Here is a 27,830-nt window from a genome sequence, read left to right on the forward strand (position 1 = left end):
TGTGATTTTTCGGTATCAGAAACCCTTATATTTGGACTTGACATTTCAAAGGTTGATGTAATGGAAATTCTTAGTTCTGTGTCTAAGTATTAATTCATATGTTGTCACCCTTGTTGAGAGTTAATTTACTTCCTTGGTTCTTTGCTTCATTGGCTCTTCCATAAATAAAAAAAAAAAAAAAAAAAAGAAAAAAAAAAAAATCAATCGACATGAACTACGTTTGACCTGATTCTTGTTTCAACAAGATACGTAGGCAACCCTGTCGTTGGGTTCGGTCTAACCAAACAAAAAATCCAAAATTCCATATTTGTAAAAAACTGGGGCAAAGGTCATTTTTTTTTATATTTTTATTTTATTTTTTATTATTTCTATCCCAAAGCTAAAGTCGATCCCATCATTTAAATTCGTATTTGAGACTTCATCTTATCATTTCTTTCTAACCTTGTACAAAAGTTGGATAAAGACCTTTGGATCAACCTTTGAAGTGTCAAGAGTAAGTATGTTAAGGGTACAAATGAGGAAACCATGAGAGAGTATTATCGGTGAAAACCCTAACTGGGCATCATAAGGCGAATGCGAGATGAGAGAAACAAAATGAGAGAGTCTTATTGGTAAAAACCCTAACTGGGCATCATAAGGCAAATGTGAGTTGGGAGAAACAAAAATGAGAGAGTCTTATTGGTGAAAACCCTAACTCGACATCATAAGGCGAAGGTGAGCTGTGAAAAAAATAAAAATAAAAATAAAATGAGAGAGTTTTATTGGTGAAAACCCTAACTGGGCATCATAAGACGAATGTGAGTTGAGAGAAATAAAAATGAGAGAGTTTTACTAGTGAAAACCCTAACGGGCATCATGAGGCGAATGTGAGTTGAATGATTCAAAGTGAAAGAGTTTTAGTGGCAAAAAACCCTCGTGGACATCATAAGGCGAATAAGAGTTTGAAATTAGTTATGACTTCGTCAAATAGTTGGAACTCCACATCAAGATTAGATGATCAATAATGGTCGATGAATAGATTGGATGGACAAATCGGGTAATCAATTCAAATTGCATGTCATGATCAGTAGAGTCGGCTACCACACTCAGATAAGTTTTTCTTTCTTTCTCTTTCTAAAAAAGAGTCTTCATCGAATCATTTTCTGCTATTCTCGCGTAGTATATATTTTTCTTTCACTTTTCATCGCTTTGTTTCATATGTCCTTGAGTCAAGTTTATGTCAAGAAAGTAAGAAAGGATTTCAAGACTTGTTACCAATTCTAAATTTGTACAATGTAAAGCATCAGGCTAATGAGTTATCATCTGTCGGCAAGTTTTGGATTCAGAAGAAGTCCATGATTTGATGAAGGGAAAACAATGAGTGTTATGACATAAAGGCAGATATTGGATTTAAGTCCCTCAAAATGAGCAAATTTGGGTGAAAATACAATCAATCAATAGCGAGCACTGGGCATTTAGAAAAAGTAAAACACGATGAGTACTGGAGCAATCCTCGTCAAAGGACAGAACCACAAACCAACCACCACGTTTTTAAACTCACAAATTTTCTTTGTTGAAGCAGGGGCACAAGTTATTTTGAGATCAAAGATCGAAAAACCTGGATGTTCAATTTAGTCTACGAAGAGCTAAATGGCAACATTGCACACGAATTATAGTCCATATTGGGTAAGTGTTTGTTTGTCTTATTAGTCTATGGAACATAGTGTAGCAAGGACCCTCCTGAATAATGGGACGTAGTGTAGCAAGGACCCTCCTGAATAATGGGAGGTAATACAGCAAGGACCCTCCTGAATAATGGGACGTAGTATAGCAAGGACCCTCCTGAATAATGGGACGTAGTATAGCAAGGACCCTCCTGAATAATGGGACGTAGTATAGCAAGGACCCTCATTAATAATGGGACATAGTATAGCAAGGACCCTCCTGAATAATGGGACGTAGTGTAGCAAGGACCCTCCTGAATAATGGGACGTAGTGTAGCAAGGACCCTCCTGAATAATGGGACGTAGCATAGCAAGGACCCTCCTGAATAATGGGACATAGTATAGCAAGGACCCTCCTGAATAATGGGACGTAGTATAGCAAGGACCCTCCTGAATAATGGGACGTAGTGTAGCAAGGACCCTCCTGAATAATGGACGTAGTGTAGCAATGACCCTCCTGAATAATGGAACGTAGTATAGCAAGGACCCTCCTGAATAATGGGACGTAGTATAGCAAGGACCCTCCTGGATAATAGGACTAGACTAACATAATTTTATTTAACCGGCTCATCATGAAGAATGGAGTTGGTGTAAACACGCATAAGCCCTCTAAAGAGTACATCGCGACAAAGCTCGAATCGTTCAAAGTCTCGATTTAAAGCTAAGTACCATCTTTTATTTTTCTCACAAAATTTTCTTATATTAAACTGGGGCAAAATTTTGTGTTTTTTTTTTTTTTTGTTTTAATTAAGGAATCTAGTGATAGAATGGGGTCAATCCACATTTCCAGCTCAGGATCTTGGATGGAAAAAGTGTAATTTTCAAGATCAATTTCGATTGAAGAAGCAGCAACTCATTCAAAAAAAAAAAAAAAAGTCAATAACCAAGTACCAGTAAAAGGAACCTACCTGGAGAAAGACGTTTACCTTTGAACTCATTTGAGATGAAAATCAATATCTCATAACTCAAGAAGCGCAAAGACTCAAGTCAAGGTTCAAGAAAAGCTACATAGATAGGGTCGTGTATTTGTATTGCCATTAAATTTTTCGTCTTTTATATTCATGTAACAATAGGAGTCGCGAACTGGAGCCTCAATGGGACCTCACTTGACTTCCAACTCCTCATTTCATCTCCTTGAACTACACGTGACCTGATTCCCTTATAACCCGGGATATGTAGGATGTCCAAAACTAGGACTCGGTCGCATATTTTTCTTTTCGAATAAGAGTCCGTTCAAAACTTGTCATGTTGTCTACTTATTTGTCTGAAAACTCTTTGTGTTTCCAGTCAAAGAGGGGCAAACTGTAGACACGCATTTTTTGACCGAACTTAAAATTTTACACCATTCTTAGAGCTGAAATATTTTTATAAATATAAATTAAACATTTTGACTTTTCTCTTATTTTTATTAAGTTTATTTTAAAAGATTCGAAAACAACAAAATAGAATCACTTTTTAAGGTAAGTTTTATTGTCAATTGTTTAAAAAGACTTCCAAAAAATCTATATTTGAAATTAAGTTTTTATAAATAAGCTAGTATTATTTAATTGTTTTTTTTTTATATATATAGCTAGTTGACTTTTTCTTAGATTTTTATTAATTTTAAATAATTAGTTTATATGTTATTATAATTTATTATTTGTAGTTAGTTATTATTCTTTTAAAAGTAGAGTAAAACTAAAATTAAAATAAAAAATAACCTAAATAATCTAACAAACCTACCCCACTCCTACTCCTATCCAAAACATACTACACGTACAAAAACAAAAAGGGAAAAGGAGAACAAAAGCTTTTGACTTTTCTTCCAAAAATTAAAAAAATAAATAAGAAAAGAAAATAAAACCATCATCAAGTTATACTCCCACTTTCTCTCAACTTCCCCACACTCCCACTCCCTCACGTATTCCTCCACATTCCACACCCCACACAATACAACCCACTACCCCACACCTACACCTATCCTAACACCTATATACATACACCCACATACTACAAAAAAAAGGACAGACAAAAAAAGCATACATAGAGATATAGGCATTAATTAAAAAGCAATACATATTGTACTTTCTCACATTGTAATTGAAGATCTGGAAATATATTTTCGCGGTTTCAAGTTCGTGGCTCCTGATTATTTGTCATTTCTTCTCGTTAACTAATTTTCACAAGAGGTAACATTTATTTGTATTTTTATTTTTTGCATAATTTTATGTCATTATTGTGCAAGAATTAATTTCAATATATTGAAGTTGTTCAGATTTCGTATGTGTTTAATATGTTAATATTATTAATGTTGTGTACTGAAATATATTCGAACATGCTATATGACATGTGAGTATTTCTTACATGTTTAAGAGTCCATTCCTCGCTCTTTTTCCTTAATTAATTATCAAAGTTTTTATGTTTGTGTCTTACTAAGTTGAATGAATTCTTTGTTCGATAGTATTTAGAAAAGTATTAAGTCATGTTTTATGCTATAATATGTGTGTTGTCTTGATATTTAGGATTCTACAAAAAATAATAATAATAAACTTGTTAGTATAAGGAGAAGCTACGAAGACAAATTAAATTAAAATAGATTAAAAAAAAAAGAAAAAGAAAAAGAAATGTACAGAATGTCAAAAGCAAAAATATTATAAAAATATATATAAAAAAGAACAACGAAAAATAATGAAACAAAAACATAGCACAACAAAAATTAAAAAATAAAAAGCAAAGAAGAAAAACAGAATGAAAAAAAATATACAGAACGTTTGAAAAAAAAAACTCACAAAGAAAAAAAAATAAAAATAAGAAGAGAGAAGTAGAATGAAAAAATAATATAAATAAAACAAGATGTGCACAAAAAAAAAAAGGGTAAGAAGAAGAAGAAACAGAATGTTAAAAAAATATATAAAAATAAAAACTACAAAAAAAAAATGACGTGCAAGAAATAGAATAAAAAATTAAAGAAATTTCCAAGAAATTGGTCTTAACCTCTTTAACATTTTCTTTTTTTTCTAAAATTAATTCTAAATCCCATAGAAGTTTACCTCCTATTATAATTCAAATATCGACTCCCACTAAAACGACAATACTAAAATTCTCCGGACTCTAAAAAATGTAAACAAGACAGTTACAATAAATCAAAGAAGGTGGGACATAAGTAAATATATAGCTAATAAGTATACTATATCCAAAAACTAAGTCAAGCCAAGATATAAGTCAATGAAGCAACTGTGCTAGAAACACGGGACTCGAGGGGTGCCTTACACCTTCCCCTTGGTCAATAGAATTTCTTATCCAGATTTCTAGTTCGCAGACCATTAAAAATTAGAGTCAACTTCGTTTTGATTAGGGGTAAAAATTAGGTGACTTGGAACACCAAAACTCAATTCCAAGTGGCGACTCTGAAATAAAATAATCCCTTTTCAAAATGTCACTTTAATTGGAGAAACTCTATTTTTCAAACACTTCGTTTGGGGAAAATAGGGGTGTGACACTCTTGATTTCTCATTTTGATACTTCAACTTGGCCGCTTGTTTGCGGATGATATGGAGTTGCTACTTTGTGTTTCACCCCATACTTACTTAATACAGCTGAGAACCATTTGTTGCAAAAATGGGAACCACCATCACTGAGAATATCTTGAGGGGTATCGAATCTAGCAAAGATGTAGCATTTCAGAAATTGAACCACACTTCTCCCTTCATTGTTTGGAAGTGCAACAACTTCTACCCATTTAGAAACATAATCTACTGCCACCAAGATACACTTATTAACAAAGGAACTCACAAATGGGCCCATGAAAGCGATTCCCCAAACATCAAATAGCTCAACTTTTAAAATGGGAGTAAGGGGTAAATGTCTTTTAGATACTCCACCTTGTTTCTGACATTGGGCTCATTTCTTCACAAATTCATGCGCATCTTTGTAGAGGGATCGCCAGTAGTATCCACTTTGGAGGACTTTAGCGGTTGTACGCACACCGCTATGATGCCCCCCAACCGATGAAGCATGACGAGCATGGAGAATTTCCACCAATTCCTCTTCCAGAACACACCGTCTGATGATATGAACTACACGCTCTCAAAACAAGTATGGTTCATCCCAAAAGTACTTGTTAACATCAAACATTAACCTCTTTTGTTGGTAGAAGAGTTTGTTTGAGAGTTATTGCAATCACTTGTTCATCAAGAAAGGAATTGTATATGTCAATCTCAGGCACATCATTCTCCTTGCCCTCTAACCTGGATAAGTGGTCAGCCACCTGATTTTTGCAACCTCTTCTATCTTTGACCCCAAAGTCAAATTCTTGCAATAGGAGCACCCACCTTATCAACCTTGGTTTTGCATCCTTATTTTCCATTAGGTAACGGAGTGCATCATGATCAGTGTGAATAATTACTTTAGAGCCAAATAAGTACACCCGAAATTTCTCAAATGCACAGACTACTGCAAGCAATTCTTCTTCAGTCACGATATAATTACGCTGAGCACGGTTTAGAGTCTTGTTTACGTAATAAATTGGGTGAAAAAATTTATTGTGTTTCTGCCCCAACACAACACCCAATGTCGTTCCACTTGCATCACACATTACTTCGAAAGATTCTGATCAATCAGGATTGATAATGATTGGGGTCGATGCTAATTTTTCCTTCAAGAACCGGAAAGATATCATACAAGCATCATCAAAATGGAATTTCACCTCTTTCTCTAAGAGTTTGCATAAAGGATGCGCAATCTTTGAGAAGTCTTTGATGAACCTCCGGTAGAAACCGATATGTCCTAAGAAGCTACGAACCCCCTTAACCAAAATTGGTGGTGGAAATTCCTCAATAACTTCAACCTTTGCTCTATCAACCTCCAACCCCTTTTGAGACACCTTGTGACCCAGTACTATTCCTTCTTTAACCATGAAGTGACACTTTTCCCAGTTGAGGACCAAGTTCTTCTCCATACATCTTTGGAGAACTTGTCCTAAGTGTACTAAGCACGTCTCGAAGGTATCATCCATAACTGAGAAGTCATCCATAAATACCTCCATTGAGTCTTCTACCATGTCGGCAAAAATTGATAACATGCAACGTTGGAAGGTTATCGGAGCATTGCATAACCCGTAGGGCATCCTTTTAAAGGAAAAAGTCCCATAGGGGCATATGAGGATGGTATTCTCTTGGTCTTCTAGTGCGATGGAGATTTGGTTGTAACCGGAATACCCATCTAAAAAGCAGTACCAACCTCTCCCTGATAGCTTGTCAAGCATTTGATCCATGAATGACATAGGAAAGTGATCTTTTCTAGTCCACAAATTTAACTTTCGATAATCTATGCATACTCTCCACCCGGTCATCGGTCTAGTTGGCACAAGCTACCCCTTTGCATTTGGGACTACGGTGACACCTACCTTTTTCGGTACACATTGCACCAGACTTACCCATTTGTTATCTGCAATAGGGTAGATTACACTTGCGTCCAACCACTTAATGATCTCCTTTTTTTACCACTTCTTGCTTTGGTGGGTTTAATCTTCGCTGATGCTCAACACTAGGCTTACACTCATTATCAAGCTGGATTTTGTGAGTACAAATATTGGGAGGGATGCCTAGTATATCAGTGATGGTCCATATTATAGCTTTTATATGTTTTCGCAATACTTCAAGTAGCAGTTTCACCTACCATTCAAGAAAGTCAGCTGCAATGATCACCTGTAAACTATTATTTACCTCCAAGAAAGCATATCGGAGATGAGAGGGAAGTGTTTGCAATTCCAGATCAGGTGGTTCTTCTGTTTGATGGCTTTACGGGAGGAGTCTCTTTATTTTTTAGGTTAATATACAACTCGATTGGAGTCTTTGAATACTCTCTGAAACCTGTCAAAGTAGCTACTACCTCCTCATAGCCCTGAATTTCGGATTCATCATAATTAGCAATTACGGCTTCAAGGGGTTCATTCATGCACATCGAATGGCTTACACTAGCTACCGCCTCATTGATAATATCATCAGTAGACACTACATGAATATCACTTGGGTGTTTCATGGATTTACAAATATTGAAAGTTACTACATCTTCGTTCACCCGAAACCTCAATTCTCTACTTTCAACATCCACTAATGCTCTCTCGGTTGCTAAGAATGGCCTTTCCAAAATAATGGGAATTTCAGCATTTATTTCACAATCTAAAATAACAAAATCAGCTGAAAAAATGATTGATCAACCTTCACCAAGATGTCATAAAGTATCCCCACGGGATGTTTGATTGAACGGTCTGCCATCAATAGTTTCATTGTGGTTGTTTTCGGTTCACCTAACCCAAGTTGTTTGTATATCGCATAGGGCATTAAGTTGATGCTTGCTCCTAGGTCGCATAAAGCTTTAGCGAATTGGAGCATACCTATGGTGCACAAAATGTTGAATGCCCCGGGATCTTCTATTTTTGATCAGCTCCTTAGTCATAATTGCACTGCAATTATAGGAAAGTTCAATTGTGTCAAAATCCAAACTCCTTTTCTTCGTGAACAACTCTTTATTGAACTTGGCGTATCCCGGCATTCCCAACAATGCTTTCACAAGGGGGAGGTTGATTGATAGTGTCTTGAGCACTGATAAGAACTTCTTGAACTTCTCATCTTTATTTTTATTCTTTAAACGTGGGGAAATGGTGGAGGTATTTTGGGTAAAGGCTGCATGACTTCTGGAATTTGAATGTGTTGTTCCACTTCCTTTTGTGGTTCTTTGGCAAGGTTTTGATGAATAAGTAACTCTTGTTCTTCCATGCCTTTACCTTCTTCATGCTTTTGAGAATCTTTATTTCCCATCACATTACCTATTGCCACCTTTCTGCTACGAGTAACGACAACCAACCCTCTATCGTCATCTTCCATCGTTATCTTTGGTTTCAAATGAGCTGATATTAAACCCTGTTGCCCTTAAAGTGTATCGATGGCGTCGGCATGAGAGTTCACTTTATGGTTCAGTGATGAAAAGTCATATTTCATCCCTTTCAACAAATCATCTAAACCTTCAACTTTGTCAAGTATGCGTGACAACAAGTCATTCACCCGGGGACTGCTTGCACTCCCTTTTGATTTTGGGTTTTCACTTGAGTGAGTATGGTTCTCCTCATAATCATCTTCCCTTCTCCAATAATCATTTTGCTTGGCCCAATCTTGATAGTATTTCCTTTGTTTTTCTCCCTTATGATAGTTCCAACCTTGATTTCTGCCTCGCTGTAGATAGCGTTAGTGGAAACCCTCCTCATATCTCTTGGAGTTCCAACTTTATTCTCCTCCGGCCTTGAGTAACCGGAAGAAGAACCCTCCTCAACTCTAAACACTTCACATGTCCCCTCCATGTGCTCTTGTAGAACTTCCATTTGGGTTAACATCTTCTTGATGTTTTCATCCCTCTCTCTCTTTATCAAGTTGCTTTTGCGTAATCTAAATTCAAATTGAGAGACTTGATCCTCTTAGGAGTACCACACTTGGTTTATTCTAGTCATATCATCCAGAAGAAACAACGCTACCTCAAATGATTGTAACATTATTCCTCCTCGTACCAATTGATCAGCCACTACTTTATTAACCGAATCGAGACTCTGATAGAAATATTGAAGTAACAAATCGTTTGGTAGCCCATGAGTTTGGCATTTAAGAGGAGCTTCTTGAATCCCACCCACATTTCACAGATGGGTTCCCCCTCCCGTCGCTTGAAACTTTGAATTTCATCCCTAAGTTTCATCATTATTGATGGAGGAAAGAATCTTGTGTTAAATGTTATAACCAGCTCCTCTCATGATGTGATGGAATTGTTTGGTAACTCGGCTAACCACTTAACGCAACCGAATTGACTCTTGTGACACATTTTTGAATGAAAAAGGGCTCCAAACCTCTATAAAGTTTCTCACATGCTCATGCGAGTGTTCGTGATCTAGCCCTCCATATAGTCCCCTCATTTGGAGAAGATGAAGAGTTGTGCTAGTGACTTCAAACATTGCATTCTCATCAGTTTGTGGGATGAAAATTGCACATATTCCACCCGATTGACCTGGGTTGTAGACAATATTGATGTCGTCTATACCATCTTGATGACCTGCATGGCGGTCCTTCATATCTTCCTCACTCATGTTCACTTTTACGTAGTCCAACCAACATTTACACAAAGCAGCCAAAACTAATTCAACTATAGCCAAAAAATTTGAGAGTGTCAAATCTTCAATCAAAGAATTCTAAGTAACACTACTCCCTGGCAGCGGCGCCATTTTGATTAACGTTTCAAGGCATTTCATCCAATACTAAATGCCAACGATCGTTTGTTTGTATAATAACCCAACTACGTGAGTTGGAGTTGATCCCACGAGGAGTAGTACTTCCTTTAAATTCAATAATAAAAGTACAATGACAACCTCTTCAATCAAACAATTCTTGCACAATTAATGTTCAAATCTCAAATTTTAGGTTTTAACTACCAATCAAAATTTACACTACAACACATACAATCAAATATTAGAGTAAAGATTGGGAATTGATCAGCCAATTATTGAATCTCAACAAAGTGGATAAACGTTACTGCTCATAATGGGATCATTTGTTTTGGGTAGGTTGAATCATGTATAAAGTAACTTTCTGTCGAACAATTACCTTTTCTATGTTGAATTCTCTCGAACTTCAACACCAATCGAAAGAGGCCCAGCTCTTTACCCTCATCAAATCCACTCTCTCGAGTTAAATACAAAGGATGGATTACTTGTTTCACTCTCTCAAGTTGAAACCAAGGAAACCTACTACTAAGGACTCTAATATTGCCACCTTGGTTCCACACCTCTCTCTCGAGCAAGTGCACAACACTGAAATTGCTACACGAAGTTGCGCAATTCAACCTCGAAACACAGCAACAACTTAGACCCAGTTCAAATTAACATCATTCTTCAGAACTAACAAACACCCACTAAGTAAATTCAACTATTGGCTTCATGATCAAAACCCCAAGTAAAGAGTTTTAGCCAGTCATCTCAAAATTAAGAAAATCAAAATCAACTATCACTCCCATAGTTGGGTACAAAATGAGAATTATAGATTTAAATCTATTGATAATCTCCTGTCTTACAAAATCTCTCTCAAAATCTTGCTAAAATCACTAACTAAACCCTTTGGTAGTGTTTTCTCACTAAGTAATTCCTTCCTCATGTTATGAATGAATTTCTCTCTCTAGCCAAATCTAATTTAAACAAGTCTAAAGTGTCACTGCTTATGACCACTCGATAAAGTAAGTCGGGTGTCGCTGACAGATCGGTGAATCACCGATTGTTTTTCATCTCGCCTTCATTTTTCGCTTATTGTTGGTCTGGCTACTGTAACTTTAGGTGATCCAAGTCGGGATCACCGAATTACTCCGCAATTCACCCTTTGTCGTTCCATCTCGCCCATTAGAACTTGCTTGAATCTTCTTTAGCACTTTTGGCGACCTGGTTGTCCTTCGCTGACTAGATCGCCGATACGCCGAATATAGTTGTTGCTTGCCGAATTCACCACATTTTAGCTCCGACATTCTGTAACTTTAGGCGGTATCTTGGCGATTCACCGAATGACATCATCGATCATCATGTGTTCATTTCTTCATTCCTTTAGATTGTTTTTTTCTTTTTTTGATCAATAGTGTCCATGCAACCTACAATTCAGAGATTTACATCATTCATTGACATAGAACATGTATTTGAGGACACTAATTCTGTTAAAATAAAGTCGTAAATGATTCCACATTGTGGACTTATCAGAACCCCTCCATGTAAAAAATAAAAATTAATTGTTAAATAAAGTAGTGAAGATTGCTAAAGAAATAGGGTATATGTTAGTTCATATGAAGTTGAATAATGGGGTGGATTATGAGGATGTTTGAAATGTTAAAGAAGAGGAGGAAAGTGATGTTCAGACCATACTTCATGAAGGTAGAAGCCACTAATCCTAAATGACCATACCGTTACACTCAGCCCCATTAAAAGCCTTGAGAGGACCTTTGTTATCTTGAGTGAGCTGAAACGAATGTTCATTGGAAAATAAGGGCAAACCTATGGGTGGAGTCATACATGTGTTCATCTTTGTGAGTGTGAGAGTAGCATGTGATTCCGGGACTTTAAATTGTTGAAGTGTTTTGTGTGAATATGGAATCATCTTTGTTATGAGGGAATTTGAGTACCTTTGTTGAGCTTGAACTTGCATTTGAAGCAAGCATTGTGACCCTGAGCAATCTTGATGATGGTAAGTCACAAATGGAATCTTTGAGTGCACGATTGAGCATTGTATGTGTAGTTTGACCCTTTTGTGTTCATTCATGTAGGGTCTTATGCAACACTATTTGAGACATCCTTATTGAACTGCTGATCTTGAGTTTTACTTTAGGACAAGTAAAAGTTTAAGTTGGGGGGTTAATGAGTCAGAGATTTGGACTCATTTAGTGCTTTGTTTTGATAATGTTAGAGTCCTCAAATACCTAATTTATGCTCTAAACTAATGATAAAGTTTTGATATGCAGCATCTATGGCTAAGGAGCAAGGCAAGGACACTACCGGACAAAAAGGAATTAACAAGGCAAAGGAGTGGAGAAGAGCGATCCTGGCGAGCACCAAGAACACTCGGCGGTTCGCCAAGTGGCCCTTTAGCCCATCCAATTTTTTAGTACACCAAGTCTGAGATGAGAGAAATTCGGGCAAATTGTGTTCCATAATGGCTAGTCACCGAATGGATCGGTGAAGAGAGGATGTACCACCGAAAGTAATGAATGGGCACATCGTGGAAGTGATCGTTGATCCCGATATAGACAGCCTAATGTTACAGTGCATATTGGATAAAAACATGAAACAAGAAGGCGATGGACAGGGGCGATTGCTGCATTGCTGACCAGTTGGCGAAGTCCGACTTTCCTCACCGATTGGACCCAAAAGGGTAAATCTTGGGTCAGTATAAATTGATATTTGGAATAGAGAAGGTATCCTAACATTGTGAAAATAGGGATTTACAACAAAAACACCATTCTTGTTAGTTTTGAAGAATTTTTTAAGTAGATTTCACAGTGGGTATTGCAATTTAAGGAAGATTTGTTCATTTTTAGATTGTGGAAATCAATACCCATTTATGGAGCATGTAATAGGTATTAAATTTTTAATCTTTATGATGACTAGCTAAAACCCCATTTTTAGGGATTTGACAATGAGATCAATTACTTAATTTAGTTAAGTGGGTGTTAAATTTTTTTGATTATAGTGCTAATTAGAAGTGGGTCCGATTTATTGTTGTTGTTGAATTGCTATATTGAATGTTCTATTGTAGGTACGAAAATGTTTACATTCTTCATTGTTGCCCAGAAAGAGATTGCTTAACTCCGTGGGCATTTGATGAGAAATCAGTTTAATTGATCCATTATCACAAAAAAACTGGGTGATTCATATTCAAAACTTTTTACTGAACAAAATTTACAATCAGGAACTTTTTTTAGCTGCATATAATTTTTTGACAACAAATTATTGTTCTGTAAATTGATTTCTAATTCTTTTTTACCTATACATGATAAATTATAATACTATTATGAGGAGAACTTAAATGCAGTATTAGCGTAGCAAAATTTAAAGTACCATAGTCGATAACAAATTAATTATGTATAAAAGTATACATATACCAACACAAGTGACATTATGCGTAAATTTAGTTTTTCTAACCTTCGTCTGTAGCAAATGAAGGATAAGAAATTGTAAGCATATTTTGGTTTCCTTGTTGACTATTGACATGTGATGACGATATCGTGTTATTTGAATGTTGCAAGAGGCGTTGCCTTTTTTATTCGGTTATTTTAGCTTGTTGTTGAGATAGAAACAACTGTTTAATTTCTAGTGACATTTGCGCATATCTAGTACGACGTTGCATATTTATGTGGATACATTGTTGTTCCTTGATATTTTCAGGCTTCTGGGGGGCATCATTATTACTTGTCGACATGCTTGTTGCAATGAATTTTCAATTTCCTAAGAAAATCACATAGTTCATTCTTTGACCCAAACTAAAATCTCAAAAGAATATAAAATTATAACATCGGTGAACCCTCATAGATATTAGGTGCCCACATATATAGAGTCAAAAGATATATGGAGTCCAAAGGGTTGAGAGATGGAATAGATAGGGGCCTACAAGTTTCTAGAAGAATATATTCCAGGTAAATTGTTCATTTTCTTTGGCATATTGTCGAACACCTTACAGTGATTAATGACTCAATCTGATCTTAAAGCTATAAAATAGGAAGAAAATTCGACATCTCCAGAAGAAACAGTGAAAAATTATTTGGGATATTTAGGGAAATTTGTGCTCTACACAAAAGAAATGTATAGACCTATTTAATAGCAATTAAAAACTCGTGTATTGAGCCAGGATGAAAGCTACAAAATGAAACCACACTTAAAACTTTGAATAGTTTATTTAATGAAGAATCAAGTAGATAAGTACTTAATTAAAAGTTCCCAAAGATCTGCATGCAACTATTATACACATGCTAAGAAGATTGTGAATATGGACAAACATCAATTAGCTAATCTAAGGATACACACCAAGGAAATAAAACATAGCAGCCATAAGCTTTTATCATAAGCATCTGATGAGAATAACATACATATTTTTATCAAGCAAGCCACATACACGAAACAAGTTATACTATTTCTTATATGTGGCAGAGGAAAATGACATATTTTTAAAGAAGATCTGCACCACAGTCACACAACTTTTGCAATACTCGAAGGTTTTTTAAAATTCTTAGGATGAACAAAAAGCAAACATAGAGATATTTTACTGATTCATATCGTGTTCATCAGAATCATGTCAGCTTAGGAACAACTTCTAGAATATGGGACTTCATATATCTCATAAGAAGCATTGGAGTAACAAGCTGAAGAAATGGAACTCAAAAATTGAGAAAATTTTGGGGATAACTACCCACAACATTTCTGAGATATAGAGTTTAGGTCTAAAAGAGGAGTGGAAAGCAGAAGATAAAAAAAAGAAGCGCAAATACTAACAGCTTGCCATGGTCGATGATGCTTATCGTGACCAACGACACTAACCTATGGTACAAGTGTCTACGATCGTTGATAATATAGTAACCCAACCAAGGGTTGGGGTCGTGTCCCAAGGGAGCGGTTTTGAGAATTAATAGAAAAATAAAATTTAGTTCTAACTAGTCGTAGCTAAAGACATTAACGATTAAAAACATTCTAAATCAAAGGGGGACACAAAAGTGTCAAACATCAATTTGGGGGTTTTGTCACAAGTATAGCAAAAACAATAAAAATGACAAGAAAATCAAGTATGGGGAAGAGTTCTTGGGGTGTGACCGCAATACAAGTTGAGATAAGTAGTTGGGTACATGCTTTTGATAGGAAAATTGTAAGATAATAGTGGCTAGGCTAACCTTTATATGAAAATAAGTTCCCTCTCAAGCAACTTATCCTGTTTCAAATGCATTCCTCTCGGACACCCATTTGCCGCATGAAAGCCAGCCTGCGGCTTACCCCACTTACTCTCTAGAGTTGAGTGTTAGGATATGGGACTAGGGCTCACCCTCTCGGGCTGAACCTCATGTCGACCCACTCCTTAGGCCATCAGTCTAGTGGTCTTGGTTTCGTGACCTCCCTCTCGGGCAAGCCTAAAACACATGGGTGACTTTATATTTGCAACTACAAACCCATTAAATAAAACCACAACCACTAGGTGAAATCACCATTCAAATACATCTAACCTATCAGCAAGCAAGACCCAACAATAATATCAACACATATTTGCTAAATCACACCCCAAAAATGGGGGTGTTTAGCCACACATCAAGAAATAAAAAAATACACCTAAAATAATAGTGAAATCAAATGGGTATAAGAAATTAAACCTTGATTTAAGCAAAAGAAGAAGAATAGGGAAGACCCACTTCCAACTTGGGGAAGATGAACTCCTTTCTTCAAGTTCCCAAAACCCTCTCCAAACTTGAGAGTAAAATGTAAAAAGTACTAAAAACTATGATATTTTCTAATAATACTAAGAGTTCTGATACTAAGCTATAACTCTCAATGAGTATTTATAGTTTTCAAAAATCTATGTTGCGGCAGATCATCCGGCGACATTAGTCGGAATTGTCGATCAACTGGGCGATTCATCATTTGGTGTATTTCATCGCCATCTTGCACCATCCTTCGGCATCGTCATGCTCTGGGTCATTGGGCTACATAGTACTGCTTCGCGGAACTCCTCGGCTATGCGCTGACTGCTCTCTTTTCCACCGACTTGATCCTTTCCTTCAGGCCTCAGCACACTGGAACAAAAGGCGAAGTGGTATCCTTCGGCGATTCGCCAAGTGGACTCGGTGATCCTCAGGCCTTCCTTTTCTTGTTCTTTCAGCCTTTTCATTCCCTTTTGCGAAGTAGTGTCCATGCTATCTTTCAAACTCGAAATTCCTGAAACTTAAAGGTTTTCATCAGATATTGAGATTAAATAAGCATTTGAGGACACAATTTCTATTAAAATATAGCCCTAAATGAGTCCAATTTGTGGACTCATCAACACCCCCAACTTAAACTTTTGTTTATCCTCAAGCAACGTTCAGCTATTTAAAAAGAGTGTCTCAAACAGTGCTACACAAAACTCAATCATGAATGTACATAACAAGACTCAAATTACTTATGCAAAGATCAATTGTGTACTTAAAGATTCAAGTTGTGACACACCATTACTAAAGATTCTCATGCTCGCAATACTTGCTACTTGTTCAAGTTCAAGCTCAACAAAAAGTATCTAAATGCCCTCACACAAAGAATGATTCCATATTCACACCTAGAGGTTAATCAATTTAAGATCAGGAATCAGAAGCGATGCTCACACTCAAAAAGAGGAACAAAATGCATGTTTTCACCCATAGGTTTACCCTTATTTTCCAATCGACTTTTGAATTGGCTTACTCAAGATCAAAAAGGTTTTTTCAAGGCTTGTAATGGGGCTGAGTGCAAAGGTATGATCATTTAGGCTCAATGACTTCTTCATCCTCGTGAGGTGTGGTGTTCTCAAAACGTCCTTTTCCTTTTCCTTTTCACTTTTTCTTCTAGTGCTTCTAAGTCATCCTTTTATTCTCTCTCCATGTATTGCTTGGAAACCCAATTCCTTTTTGCACTTTTTATTCTACATATGTTTATTTTTATTTTTGGAAAGAATTTTCATTTTGTTTTGCAATATCATGAGATTGAGGGAGACTTTTCTTGCACATCTTGACTTCTCCTCTTCCTTTTCACCACACCCCCAACTTAGGCTTTTGGCCTAAGTTGGCTATTCACTAAACCACATATCAAGAGGATTATAGGTAGTGGTAAAGTAAGGTCTAGGGTTCATCAAGGTTCTTCCAAAGAAAGGTATGGCTAAAGGGGTGTTCAAAAGAGTTTCACACGCTCACATGTAGGCCACAAAAGAGGTATATGTCAGATTTGGCTCACACTCTTTAAAGTTGCCTTAGATCAATTCAAGAGCAAACCTTTCTAAATCAATCAGACTAATAGGGCAAATTCTACATTTATTCATCCATGGTTCAAAGTAAGCTAATCACACAAGGTATCGACACTTAAGTCAAACAAGACTACACACTTTCGCTACTGTGCAACGGTCATTACAAGAGAATCAATTCGATAAGTGGCTCATCACAACAAGATGCAAAGAGTTCACATATTGTCTATGCAACTTCATTTGGTGTCGTCGTAGTCACGCATTCATGTTTGTTCGATTGGTTGCACTATTCAAGTCATTAGTATTGATCGAACTGAGACTTAAAATTTCACAAAGGAACAACCACTTTCAACACACGAGAGGTGGCAAAGATTTTAGGAAAATTTTAAAACTTTTCGAAAGGGTCAAAATCATTTTTGTAATTTAAAACAAAAGCAAGCCATGAGCTCAAACATCTACAAAAAGCAGTTTAACAACAATTTTAAACAGAACAGCCCAAATATATACAAAACACGAATATCCATAACAAGCAAACAAGGTGGGCCTCACTCCACCACGAAATGCAATTTGTCCTCAAATGCAAATGATGAATATCCAACAGTGAAAGTAAAGAAAGATAGAGAGGGAGGTAAAGAGCTACACGCTTGCTCCATCTGTCGGGGAATCGTTGCCTGATGTAATAGCCTGGAATTCAACAATGGTCCCCGGATTGTCATTCTGGTTCTCATTGTGCTCATTTGCCCTGGCTTCTGCAGCGATGTTAGCAGCAACCATTCTGTCTACGTCATGGCTTGCCAAATTTTTTTTTATAGCAGTGTAGACTCCACGTTTCCACAAAGGGGTAGTGGGATCAATGGGGACCCTTCTACTGGAGCTCACTTTCTTACTTTCTCTCCTCTCTTTTGGCATCTCTGCTATCTTCTCGTCTCTTTTGAAATCTCGTGCTCTTACATGTCGGGGTGGCACCTCTCTCCCTGCGACCTTAGGTCTAGCCATTTCTGTAAAAGACTTCGAGACAAAGTTAGACAAAATTTAAACATGGAGCAGGGGAGTCCTGCGTGCAGAATAGCTTCACCAAAACAGTTGGTGAATTACGCATCCAATTAGCCAGCTCACTGAAAATGATGCATAGATGGTACGAGGGTGCAGACAGAGGGTGGATAAGGAGGCTTTCAGCGAGTCATCGAGTGTGCTTGGTGACATCAGACTTAACACCGAAAGCAACAGATCAATCAAGCAGTTAAAGGTGAAATGGGGATGTTAGGCGAACCACCGAGCAATTCGGTGAGATTACTTTGACTCGCCAAACTACCCCACATGTCTATTTTTAACCCATTTCTTTCGAATCCAATCCCTCAACCCCTAATAACGTGATGCAAGTTTGTACAACACAAATTCAATAGAGACCCAACACAATTTTAGCAATCCCATAGCAAAATAATTTAACTCAAAAGCACAGCCTAGTGGGATTTCACCGATTTCGCAAATACTACCGACAAATAATCGATAGTGCAATGCAATTCCATAGACTCAGAGACTCAATAGAGATTTTATACTATCAAACATTATGCAGATGAGTACAAGTTTTGATAAAACAACTGAGGGGTTCGATTACCAACTTTTGGTGCTGAATTAGATTGCACTGACGTGCTAGGCAGCAATGTGATCCAAATGCGCGCACAATTAGATACTTTAAATACTCTAAGCATACAAAAAATGTAACTACTAGGGTGCGAGTGTGAATTTGAAAAAGGGACAAAGTGAAAGGAAGTGAATGAAATAGAACTTTTAAACTTGTGGCTTGTGACCGTCCAATTTCTGCTCATTAGGCGATATCTGATGCAGGTTTGTACAATCACCCGGCGAAGTTCTGAACATCTGATATTTTCCCCGAATATAACAGAGTTTTCGGTTCAGGTGGGCGTTGCATCGGCGATCTTCGTCAAGATCGCCAATCGAGTTAGCGATATGCTGACAAAATTCACACTCCGCCAAGTTTTACAGTCCCAATCGTTAAGATGTATTGAATCAAACGGTAGGTAAGATCAGCTTCGCCGATCCTTTCCGCGACTCGCCGACAGATTGTATTCCTCACCAATCTGCACTTTTTGTGCACTCCCCACACTTCCATCTGCACAATCAACACACTATTATTTATCAAGATAACTAAAGAAAGTAAGGGATTTTGGGTTGCCTCCCAAACAACACCTTAGTTAATGTCGTGGCATGACGCAAGTCAACCTTCAGACCTCACTCTTGGGGTTAGCCATAGTGTCACTAGGCAAAACCCCCTGCTATCTTGGGTTAAGATGAGAAGAGATATGACCCATTTGGGTCTCCAACTGCTTAATTGAAACTGAATGAGAGGTGACGGTTTGGTTAAGGGTAGACACATGTTCTTTCATGCCTTTTAGCATTTTATGTCACCCTTCAACTTTGTTTAGGATACGCGAGAGCATATCCTCGGACCTACCACCTTCCGAATACTTGGGCTTTTGTCGCTCGTGGGGAGGCACATATCTATCCTTCTCCCCATCCTTCCAAATTGGATTCTGATTCCTCCATTCACGATCTCGATCTTTCCATCCTTCGTCTCTAGCCCAATTTTGGTTACCACCCTGCCTTGGGTAGTTTGAAAGATAACCACCGTCTTGGTTTGCTAGAAAATTTACCTCCTCGCTATACATATATCTTATTCACACAAACCTCTTATCCCACTAATATTACCTTATAGACAATATTTGCTTTGTATTTTTCTTGTCACCTTACCAGATGTGTTTTGCATGTGTATTTCATATTAAATTGATTAGATGTCATATGAACATGTGAAGAGAACAACTACATTTTATATATTCACATATTTTCACATTTGTTGTGAGTTAGTTTTTTTTTTAAAAAAAACTCTGAACATTTTAAAATAATATATTTTGAAGTTAGAAGATCTTGTTAACTTGATAATATATTTGTGACATATATAATATTTAAATTTAAATACAAACACCTACCCAAATATAAATATATATATTTGCATTAATGAAAATATTTATCTCATTTAACTATTAAATAAATAATAAAAATTACTACTACAAACTTCAACTGGCGTCATTACAAGTCAAATGAACTTTTCTTCGTCTAAACTACTGAAACATTAAGAAATAGTAAATAAGTAAAACAAAAGGGCAATGTTTATATAGTAATAACTATTTTGAAGCAAAATTCCTGAGAATCTGAATCACATAAGTAGCATTGATAAATAAAGTCATTTATTTGTCTTGAGCATAAAAAATAAATCATGACAATTCTCTAAAATTTGGAAAAAAGATATTCAGAAGCATATATCTATATTACAAGAGAAATTGTAAACAGAAACAAATGAATTTAGACTACATCATTTGGAACGTTACATACTAATGTATATATTAAGCAAAAAAATAATTATTATATCATCAAAATTACTTTCCTCAAGTACTCGAGGGTATAGAGGTTATGGAATATACCATCTTAGGGTAGAATGACTTACTTCATCACAATAGTGGTACCTCATATTCCACTAAACTTCGAACTCACTCAGCGACAATAAATCACACAAAAAAATTAAAAATGCAAGAAGAAGATGAGTAGACGATTAAAAAAAATTGTAGTTAAAAACTGAGATGAAACCCCTCTATTTATAGTCAACAGAGGCTAGTATGAACAAATATTTTTTGTGTCTTTTCTGAAAAGTCATGACCTTTTCGAGAAGTCACAACCCTTTGGAAAAGTCACAACTTATTGAAAAAGTCACAACTCTTTGGAACAGTCACAACTTATTGAAAAAGTCACAACTCTTCGGAAAAGTCACAACTCATCGAAAAATCATAACCCTTCGAAAAAAGTAACAACTTATCGAAAAAGTCACAACTCATCAAAAAAGTCACAACCTAAGTTAGGGATATTATAATAATTTAATATTCAAGTTAGGAGTTCATGCTTTTTAGGTAAAAATATAGATATGGGCCAAATAGTATTGACTCTTAAATATATTTCAGACTTGGCCCATTATCATCAACTAGCTTAATTTTTTAGAAGGAAAAAAAATTACCCATCAATTAATTAACTCAAGTTAAATGAATAGTTCAAAATTACTAAAAATGACCTTCCGGGTTATTACATTATCCACCACTAAAAACCATGTTCGTCCTTGAACATAAGGTAAAAGAAAGTATCTGAAGTTTGAAAAGTTGAGGATATCTCGCACGCATGTCACACTCTGTCTCCCAAGTCGCCTCCCCAACTGAACAATGCTTCCACTGCACTTTCACTGAAGAAATCTCATTGGTCCTATGCTTTCAAACCTGTCTATACACTATAGCTATATGATCCTTCTCGAATGTCAAGTTTGGACCCAGCTCCGCTAAATAGAGTGAAAGCACATGAGACTCATCCGAAATGTACTTTCGAAGCATAGAGACATGGAAAACAGGATGAATTGCCGACAAACTAGGTGGCAAGGCCAACTTATAGGCCACCTCTCCCATTTGGCTCAAAATCTCAAAAGGTCCAATGAATCTAGGGCAAAGTTTGCCCTTCTTTCCGAACCGCATCACACCCTTCATGGGTGACACTCTAAGCCAAACATGATCTCCATCCATAAACTCTAAGGCTTTGAATCTTCGGTCTACATAACTTTTTTTGTCGACTATGAGTTGTCAACAGTCTATACTGAATCATACAACTTGCTCCATAGCATCTATAAGCAAGTTTGTATCCAAAGAGTCCATCTCTGCCGAATCAAACCAACCGATCGCAGATTTACACCTTCTGACATACAATGCCTCAAATGGGGCCATCTGAATACTAGAGTGATAATTGTTATTATAGGGAAACTCTGTTAAGAGCAAATGTCGATCCCATCTAGCACCAAAATTGATCACACATACTCGAAGCATGTCCTCTAACACACGAATCGTCTGCTCGGACTGACCATCTATCTAAGGGTAAAAGGATGTACTTATATCTAACTGAGTACCCAAACCATGTTGTAATGCAATCCAGAAATGGGAAGTGAACAATGAACCTCGATCAATATAATAGAAAGCAGAACTCCATGTAATCCCACAATCTAACTGATATATAGCTCGGCTAACTTCTCTGTCGCATACTTCACTCGAACAAAAATGAAATGGGCAGACTTGGTGTGCCTGTCAGCAACAACCCAAATGGATTCATAATCACCCACTGTGCTAGGCAAACCCACAACAAAGTCCATAGTGATCCGCTCCCACTTCCAAGTAGGAATAGGCATCCTCTGAGATACACCCCCGAGATACTGGTGCTAGCACTTGACCTGTTGGCAAGTCAAACACCTAGAAACAAAGTTTGAAATATACCTCTTCATCCCACACCAGCAGTAATGGTGACTTAGATCATGATACATTTTTGCCGCTCCTGGATGGATGGAATATCGAGAACAATGGGCCTCCTCAAGAATCAATCTAATCAACTCGATCGTCTTGGGCACACAAATCCTGCCTCAGATCCTCAAGACACCATCAGAATCAAGGATAGCCTTATTGGCTTCCCCTCTCAACACTTTGTCTCGAATAAGACATAACTTCTCATCATCAAATTGGTGTTCACGAATCTGATCGACTAAAGATGACCGAGCCTCAATATATGCAATCATTTTATCACTCTCCTCTGAAATCTACAATCGGAAAAGACTGTTAGCTAACATCTAAACATCTTTAGCCAACGGTCTCTCCTTAATAATAATCACTGCAAGACTCCCCATGCTAGGAGTCTTCCTACTCAAAGCATCGGCCACAACATTGTCTTTCCCTGGATGATATAAAATGGTCACATCATAGTCCTTCAGGAACTCAAGCCATCTATGCGGCCTTAAGTTTAGATCCTACTAACTGAATATGTATTGAAGAATCCGATGATCAGTGAATATCTCGCAATGCACCGTATAGAAATAGTGACGCCATAACTTGAGTACAAAGACCATGGCCGGCAACTCCAAATCATGAGTATGGTAGTTCTTCTAAAAGATATTAAATTGCCTAGAATCATAAGGAATCACCTTCCCCTTCTGCATCAATACACCACCCAAACCGACTCTTGAAGCATCACAATAAACAGTAAAGTCCACACCTTCCTTAGGTAGAGTCAACACACGGGGCGAAGTCAACAAAGTTTTGAGCCTTTAAAAGCTTTACTCACACTCATCAGACCACTGAAAACCCAGAAAATGTCGACTCAATCTAGTAAATGGAGCTTCAATAGTAGATAAACTCTGAACAAATGGTCAGTAATAGCCTGCCAATCCCAAGAAACCTTGAATCTCAATAGGAGAAGTAGGTTGCGTCCAACCTCTAACTGCCTAAATCTTGGCTGGATCTACTTAAATACCCTCCTTGGTTAACACGTGTCCCAAGAATGTCACAGAATTAAGCCAAAACTCACAGTTGGAGAACTTGGCATATAACTTCTCTTCCCTCAGCTTCTCAAGTACAATCCTCAAGTGTCAAACATGGTCCTCCTCAGTCCTGGAGTAAACAAAAATATCATCGATGAAGACCACCACAAAAAAAATAAGGTATGGTCGAAACACCATGCACATCAACTTTATGAATGTTACAGGGGCATTAGTCAACCCAAAGGACATCACTAGAAACTCATAATGCCCAGACCGAGTTTGAAAAATTATCTTAGGATATGTGATGCCTTAATGTTCAACTGATGATATTCGCACCTGAAATCAATCTTAGAGAACAACGATGCCCCCCGTAGTTGATCAAATAAGTCATCAATACACGAAAGAGGATAATTATTCTTTCATGTTACCTTGTTCAACTGTCTGTAATCAATTCACGTCGTCATAGTCCCATCCTTCTTCTTGAAAAACAACACAAGGGCAATCCAAGGTTACCCACTAGAGTGAATAAAGCCCTTACTCACCTGCAAGTGATCCTTCAACTCTTTCAACTCTACTGGAGCCATATGGTAGGGAGGAAAAGAAATGGGCTTAGTGCCTGGCTCCAAATCAATAGCAAAATTAATATCCCTATCTGGAGGAACACCTGGATGATTAGAAGAAAATACATCGAGAAACATCTGAACCATGGGAGCAGAATCCATGTGAGGTTGTTCAAAACTAGTGTCCCGAATAAAAGCTAAGTAAGACAAACACCCTCTATCCGCCAATCTTTCAGCACGCATAAAGGAGATGACCTTATTAGTATAAGAGTCACTAGTACCCTTCTACTCAACCCTCAGAACACTAGGCATTGCTAAAGTCACAGTCTTAGCATTACAATCAAGAATAGCATACTAAGGAGAAAGCCAATTAATAACCAAGATAACATCAAAGTCTACCATTCCTAGAATGATTTATTTTACCCAAGTGATACCCTTCCAAAGAAACAAGATAGGATCAATACATTCGATCCACCACTAAGGGCTCACCCACGGGTGTAGAAACACGAATAGGTACATTCATGTTATCACATATCATATCAAATTCAACAGCAAAATAACTAGACACATAAGAGAATGTAAACACCATATCAAATAATACAGACGCGTATCGATGGCATACTGGGATGATACTAGTAATAACAACATTAGAAGTCTTCACCTCGGGTCTCCCCGAGAAAATATAATAGTGGCCCCCTTTGCCACCTCCAACCTGGGTGGTACCTCTACCCCCACTCTACTGAGCTGAAGTACCGCTAATAGAAGCTCTACCACATGCACCGGACTGAACTCTACGTCAGCCTCTACCCTATGGTACCGGTGGTCTAGTTTGAAATGAAGAATTAAGTTGTGGTCCTCCATGGCACTCTAGGAAGTACACTATCGCATCAAGTGATTGGAATCTCCATAACTAAAGCAACACCTCTGACTCGGGAACTGTTGTACGGATCTTGAAAACCCACTATAATTGCCTCACCGTATAGGTCGTTGTTATGAACCATGCGAGCCTTGACCTGTGCTATAAGAAACTTAAGGTATCTGAACTTCCTCGGATGTTGGCATAGATGCATGAATGGGGTCCCCGATGCTGAAAAGAACCACCCTCTCTATTTGATCCCCTTCCTCCAGATGAGGCACCATGAAACAGACCTGTTGTACGGGCCCTCTTAGGGTTCCCAAATTCCTCTCTCTCCATCAATTCCACCTCTTTGGCGGCGCTCACAATGGATTGAAAGTAATCCCCCTCTCGAGATTCCATAATCACAGCCAATCTTATAGAGAAAGTCTGCCCTATTACAAATCTACAGATCCACTCTTTCTCATCTGGAATAATGGCCAAAGCATGCCTATACAACTGGCAAAAACAAGCCTCATACTCAGTAACAGATACGCTATCTTGTCTCATATTTTCAAACCTCAAACGAACCTCCTCCCCCACGCTCCATAGGATGAAACGGTCATGAAAGGCAGTAGAAAATATCTCCCAAGTCACTGGAGTAGATCCAACTAGAAAAGATCCTGAATAAGTTCTCCACCACTCTCTCGCTGGCCCACGAAGTTGAAAAGTTGCACACTGAACCCCATGGGACTCAACTAACCCAACCGCATCTAGCAACTCATGGCATGTAGTCAGAAACTCGTAATCGTCCTCACTCTTACCCCCTAAAACTGGGGTGGGTCCATCATTCAAAATTTCTCATACTTACGTTGCTTATCTTCTGTCAGAACAACGAAAGGTGCTCCTTGACCCCTAATTACTGGTGCAAGATCATTCCCAACCACATGATCCACTGGTGGCTGCCCCACCAAATCCTGAATAACAGGAGCTTGTTGCTTCTCTTGGGTTTGAGCCCCCTCTCTGGTCCGAGAGTCCTGTGGTGTGGTGGTCGCACCACCACCTTGAGTAAAACACTCAAGGGCACTTAAGACTGTCAATAATGTGTCTTGAAGCAAAGGTGTGGTGCATGCTCTAGAGGAGCCTGGTCATATCGGTTATCAATCTGAGGCGCTAAAGAGCTTCTCTAGCATGACCCCTCATTGATGTTGCTCCATGGCCAAGACCTTTGGCTAGTGTCATTCCACGAGCAAGACCTCTAGCTCGAGCTCTACCCCTACCCCTTGTTGGGGGCTCAAAAACTACCTTGGGAAGTGCCTCCCCTCTATCACCAATAACAGTAGCTCTACTCCTCATCATATGTCAAAAGAATATACGATATCTCAGTACTAAAGAAGGTAAGAATGCACGGTGAGAAATAATGAAAAATATGAAGTTTCCTAACAGTCTTCATAGCCTCTCAAAGATAAGTTAAGACGTCTCTGTACCGATTCTTAGGCTCTCATAGACTTTGCTTGTATACACGTGAGACCTATGTACCTGGGGCCCTGATACCATTTGGTCACAACCCAAAAATGGATGTGATGGCACTCGTCTTATCCCACCAAGACAAGTTAGCCTACAACCCAACCATTTCGAGAAAGTGTGAAAATAGAAAAAATAGAAGTTCAATAACAATTACTAATACGGACAACAAGTCTACCTAACTAAATCTCAAAAACCTGGTTGTCATGTGCATAAGCCTCTAATGTAAATACTATAATTGAAAGAAAATACGTAAGTCTCAAATGATGTTGTCTCTCAAGCAAAAAAAAATCATAAACAGAAGTAAGAAGGTACGATGAGATGAAAAATAGCTACCTCACAAATCTCCATAGGAATGCTTATAAAAGAATAGAATAAAAGGTATCACGAAGATCTGGGCTCGTAACCTACAAAAATGTAGAAGCAAGGGGGGAGTACCAAAGCACACGGTACTCAGCAAGTAAACTTCTAAACACATGCTAAGGAAATAGAATACAGGAAATTCTTACACCCCATCCTAACCTCCACAACTACAATTTGAATAAATCCAACCCAACCTAACAGTTCACAGTTTACATAGCACACAACAAAATAACACTTTAACAAATTACATATCCTCAACAACAAACTCAATATTCATGAACCACAACTTCCACATAAAGTCACTCATAAGATCACCAATACACAAGATCAAGTTCATCAATGATAAAAAATTTCAATGCAATGTCAAGAATAGTTATTCATGTCTGACCTAACGATACACACCAGTTGTCTCTCAGTCTGGGACCCATGAGGGACATATATTGCCATGCATCCATCCCTCGATAATAAAATTTGTGACACCGTGTAACACGTCCCTCGATAATAGAATTCATTGTGGCGTGTAACACTTTTCTCAAATTATAGTATAAGTCACGGCGTGCGACACGTCCCTCAAAATATAGTATCCGTTGCAGCGTGTGACACATCCTTCAAAATGGTACATTCTCTTATCACATAACACTTATCACAACCATGTCTCAGAGCCAATGCAAATGACATGTTCACATAGATAATGAGGAGATGACCAGTTTCATAACAATGCATAATTCACAACAACACAATCGTGATACAACATCAACAATGAATCAATAACAACCATTCTCAACACGTCACACACCAATAATTAATCACATTACCTTTTATTACCGCTTTTCATTATTAGAATTATTCAATATGGACAAGTCAACCCATCATCAAGTCCCATTACTCTCAAACACATAATACCAGGAATACACGAATCTATACACTTAACAAGGGTTTAGAAATCCACTTGCC

At 37.6% G+C, this 27,830-nt stretch overlaps 1 protein-coding gene across 1 annotated transcript; it reads right to left on the reverse strand.

Annotated features, from left to right (window-relative positions):
- Positions 1-6,294: 6,294 nt before the first annotated feature.
- LOC125823301 (uncharacterized mitochondrial protein AtMg00860-like) lies at positions 6,295-6,741 on the reverse strand. Its single transcript, XM_049502697.1, has one exon. It carries the CDS (start codon positions 6,739-6,741, stop codon positions 6,295-6,297), a length of 447 nt encoding a protein of 148 aa, XP_049358654.1.
- Between the last annotated feature and the right edge of the window lie 21,089 nt (positions 6,742-27,830).

The sequence above is a fragment of the Solanum verrucosum genome, unplaced genomic scaffold (assembly GCF_900185275.1).
Source record: "Solanum verrucosum unplaced genomic scaffold, falcon-dt-bn FXZP01001320.1, whole genome shotgun sequence".
Classification (NCBI taxonomy): domain Eukaryota; kingdom Viridiplantae; phylum Streptophyta; class Magnoliopsida; order Solanales; family Solanaceae; genus Solanum; species Solanum verrucosum.

Coding starts and splice junctions, on each gene's coding strand:
- LOC125823301 (XM_049502697.1), bottom strand. CDS start 6,741: ATGGTAGAAGACTCAATGGAGGTATTTATGGATGACTTCTCAGTTATG.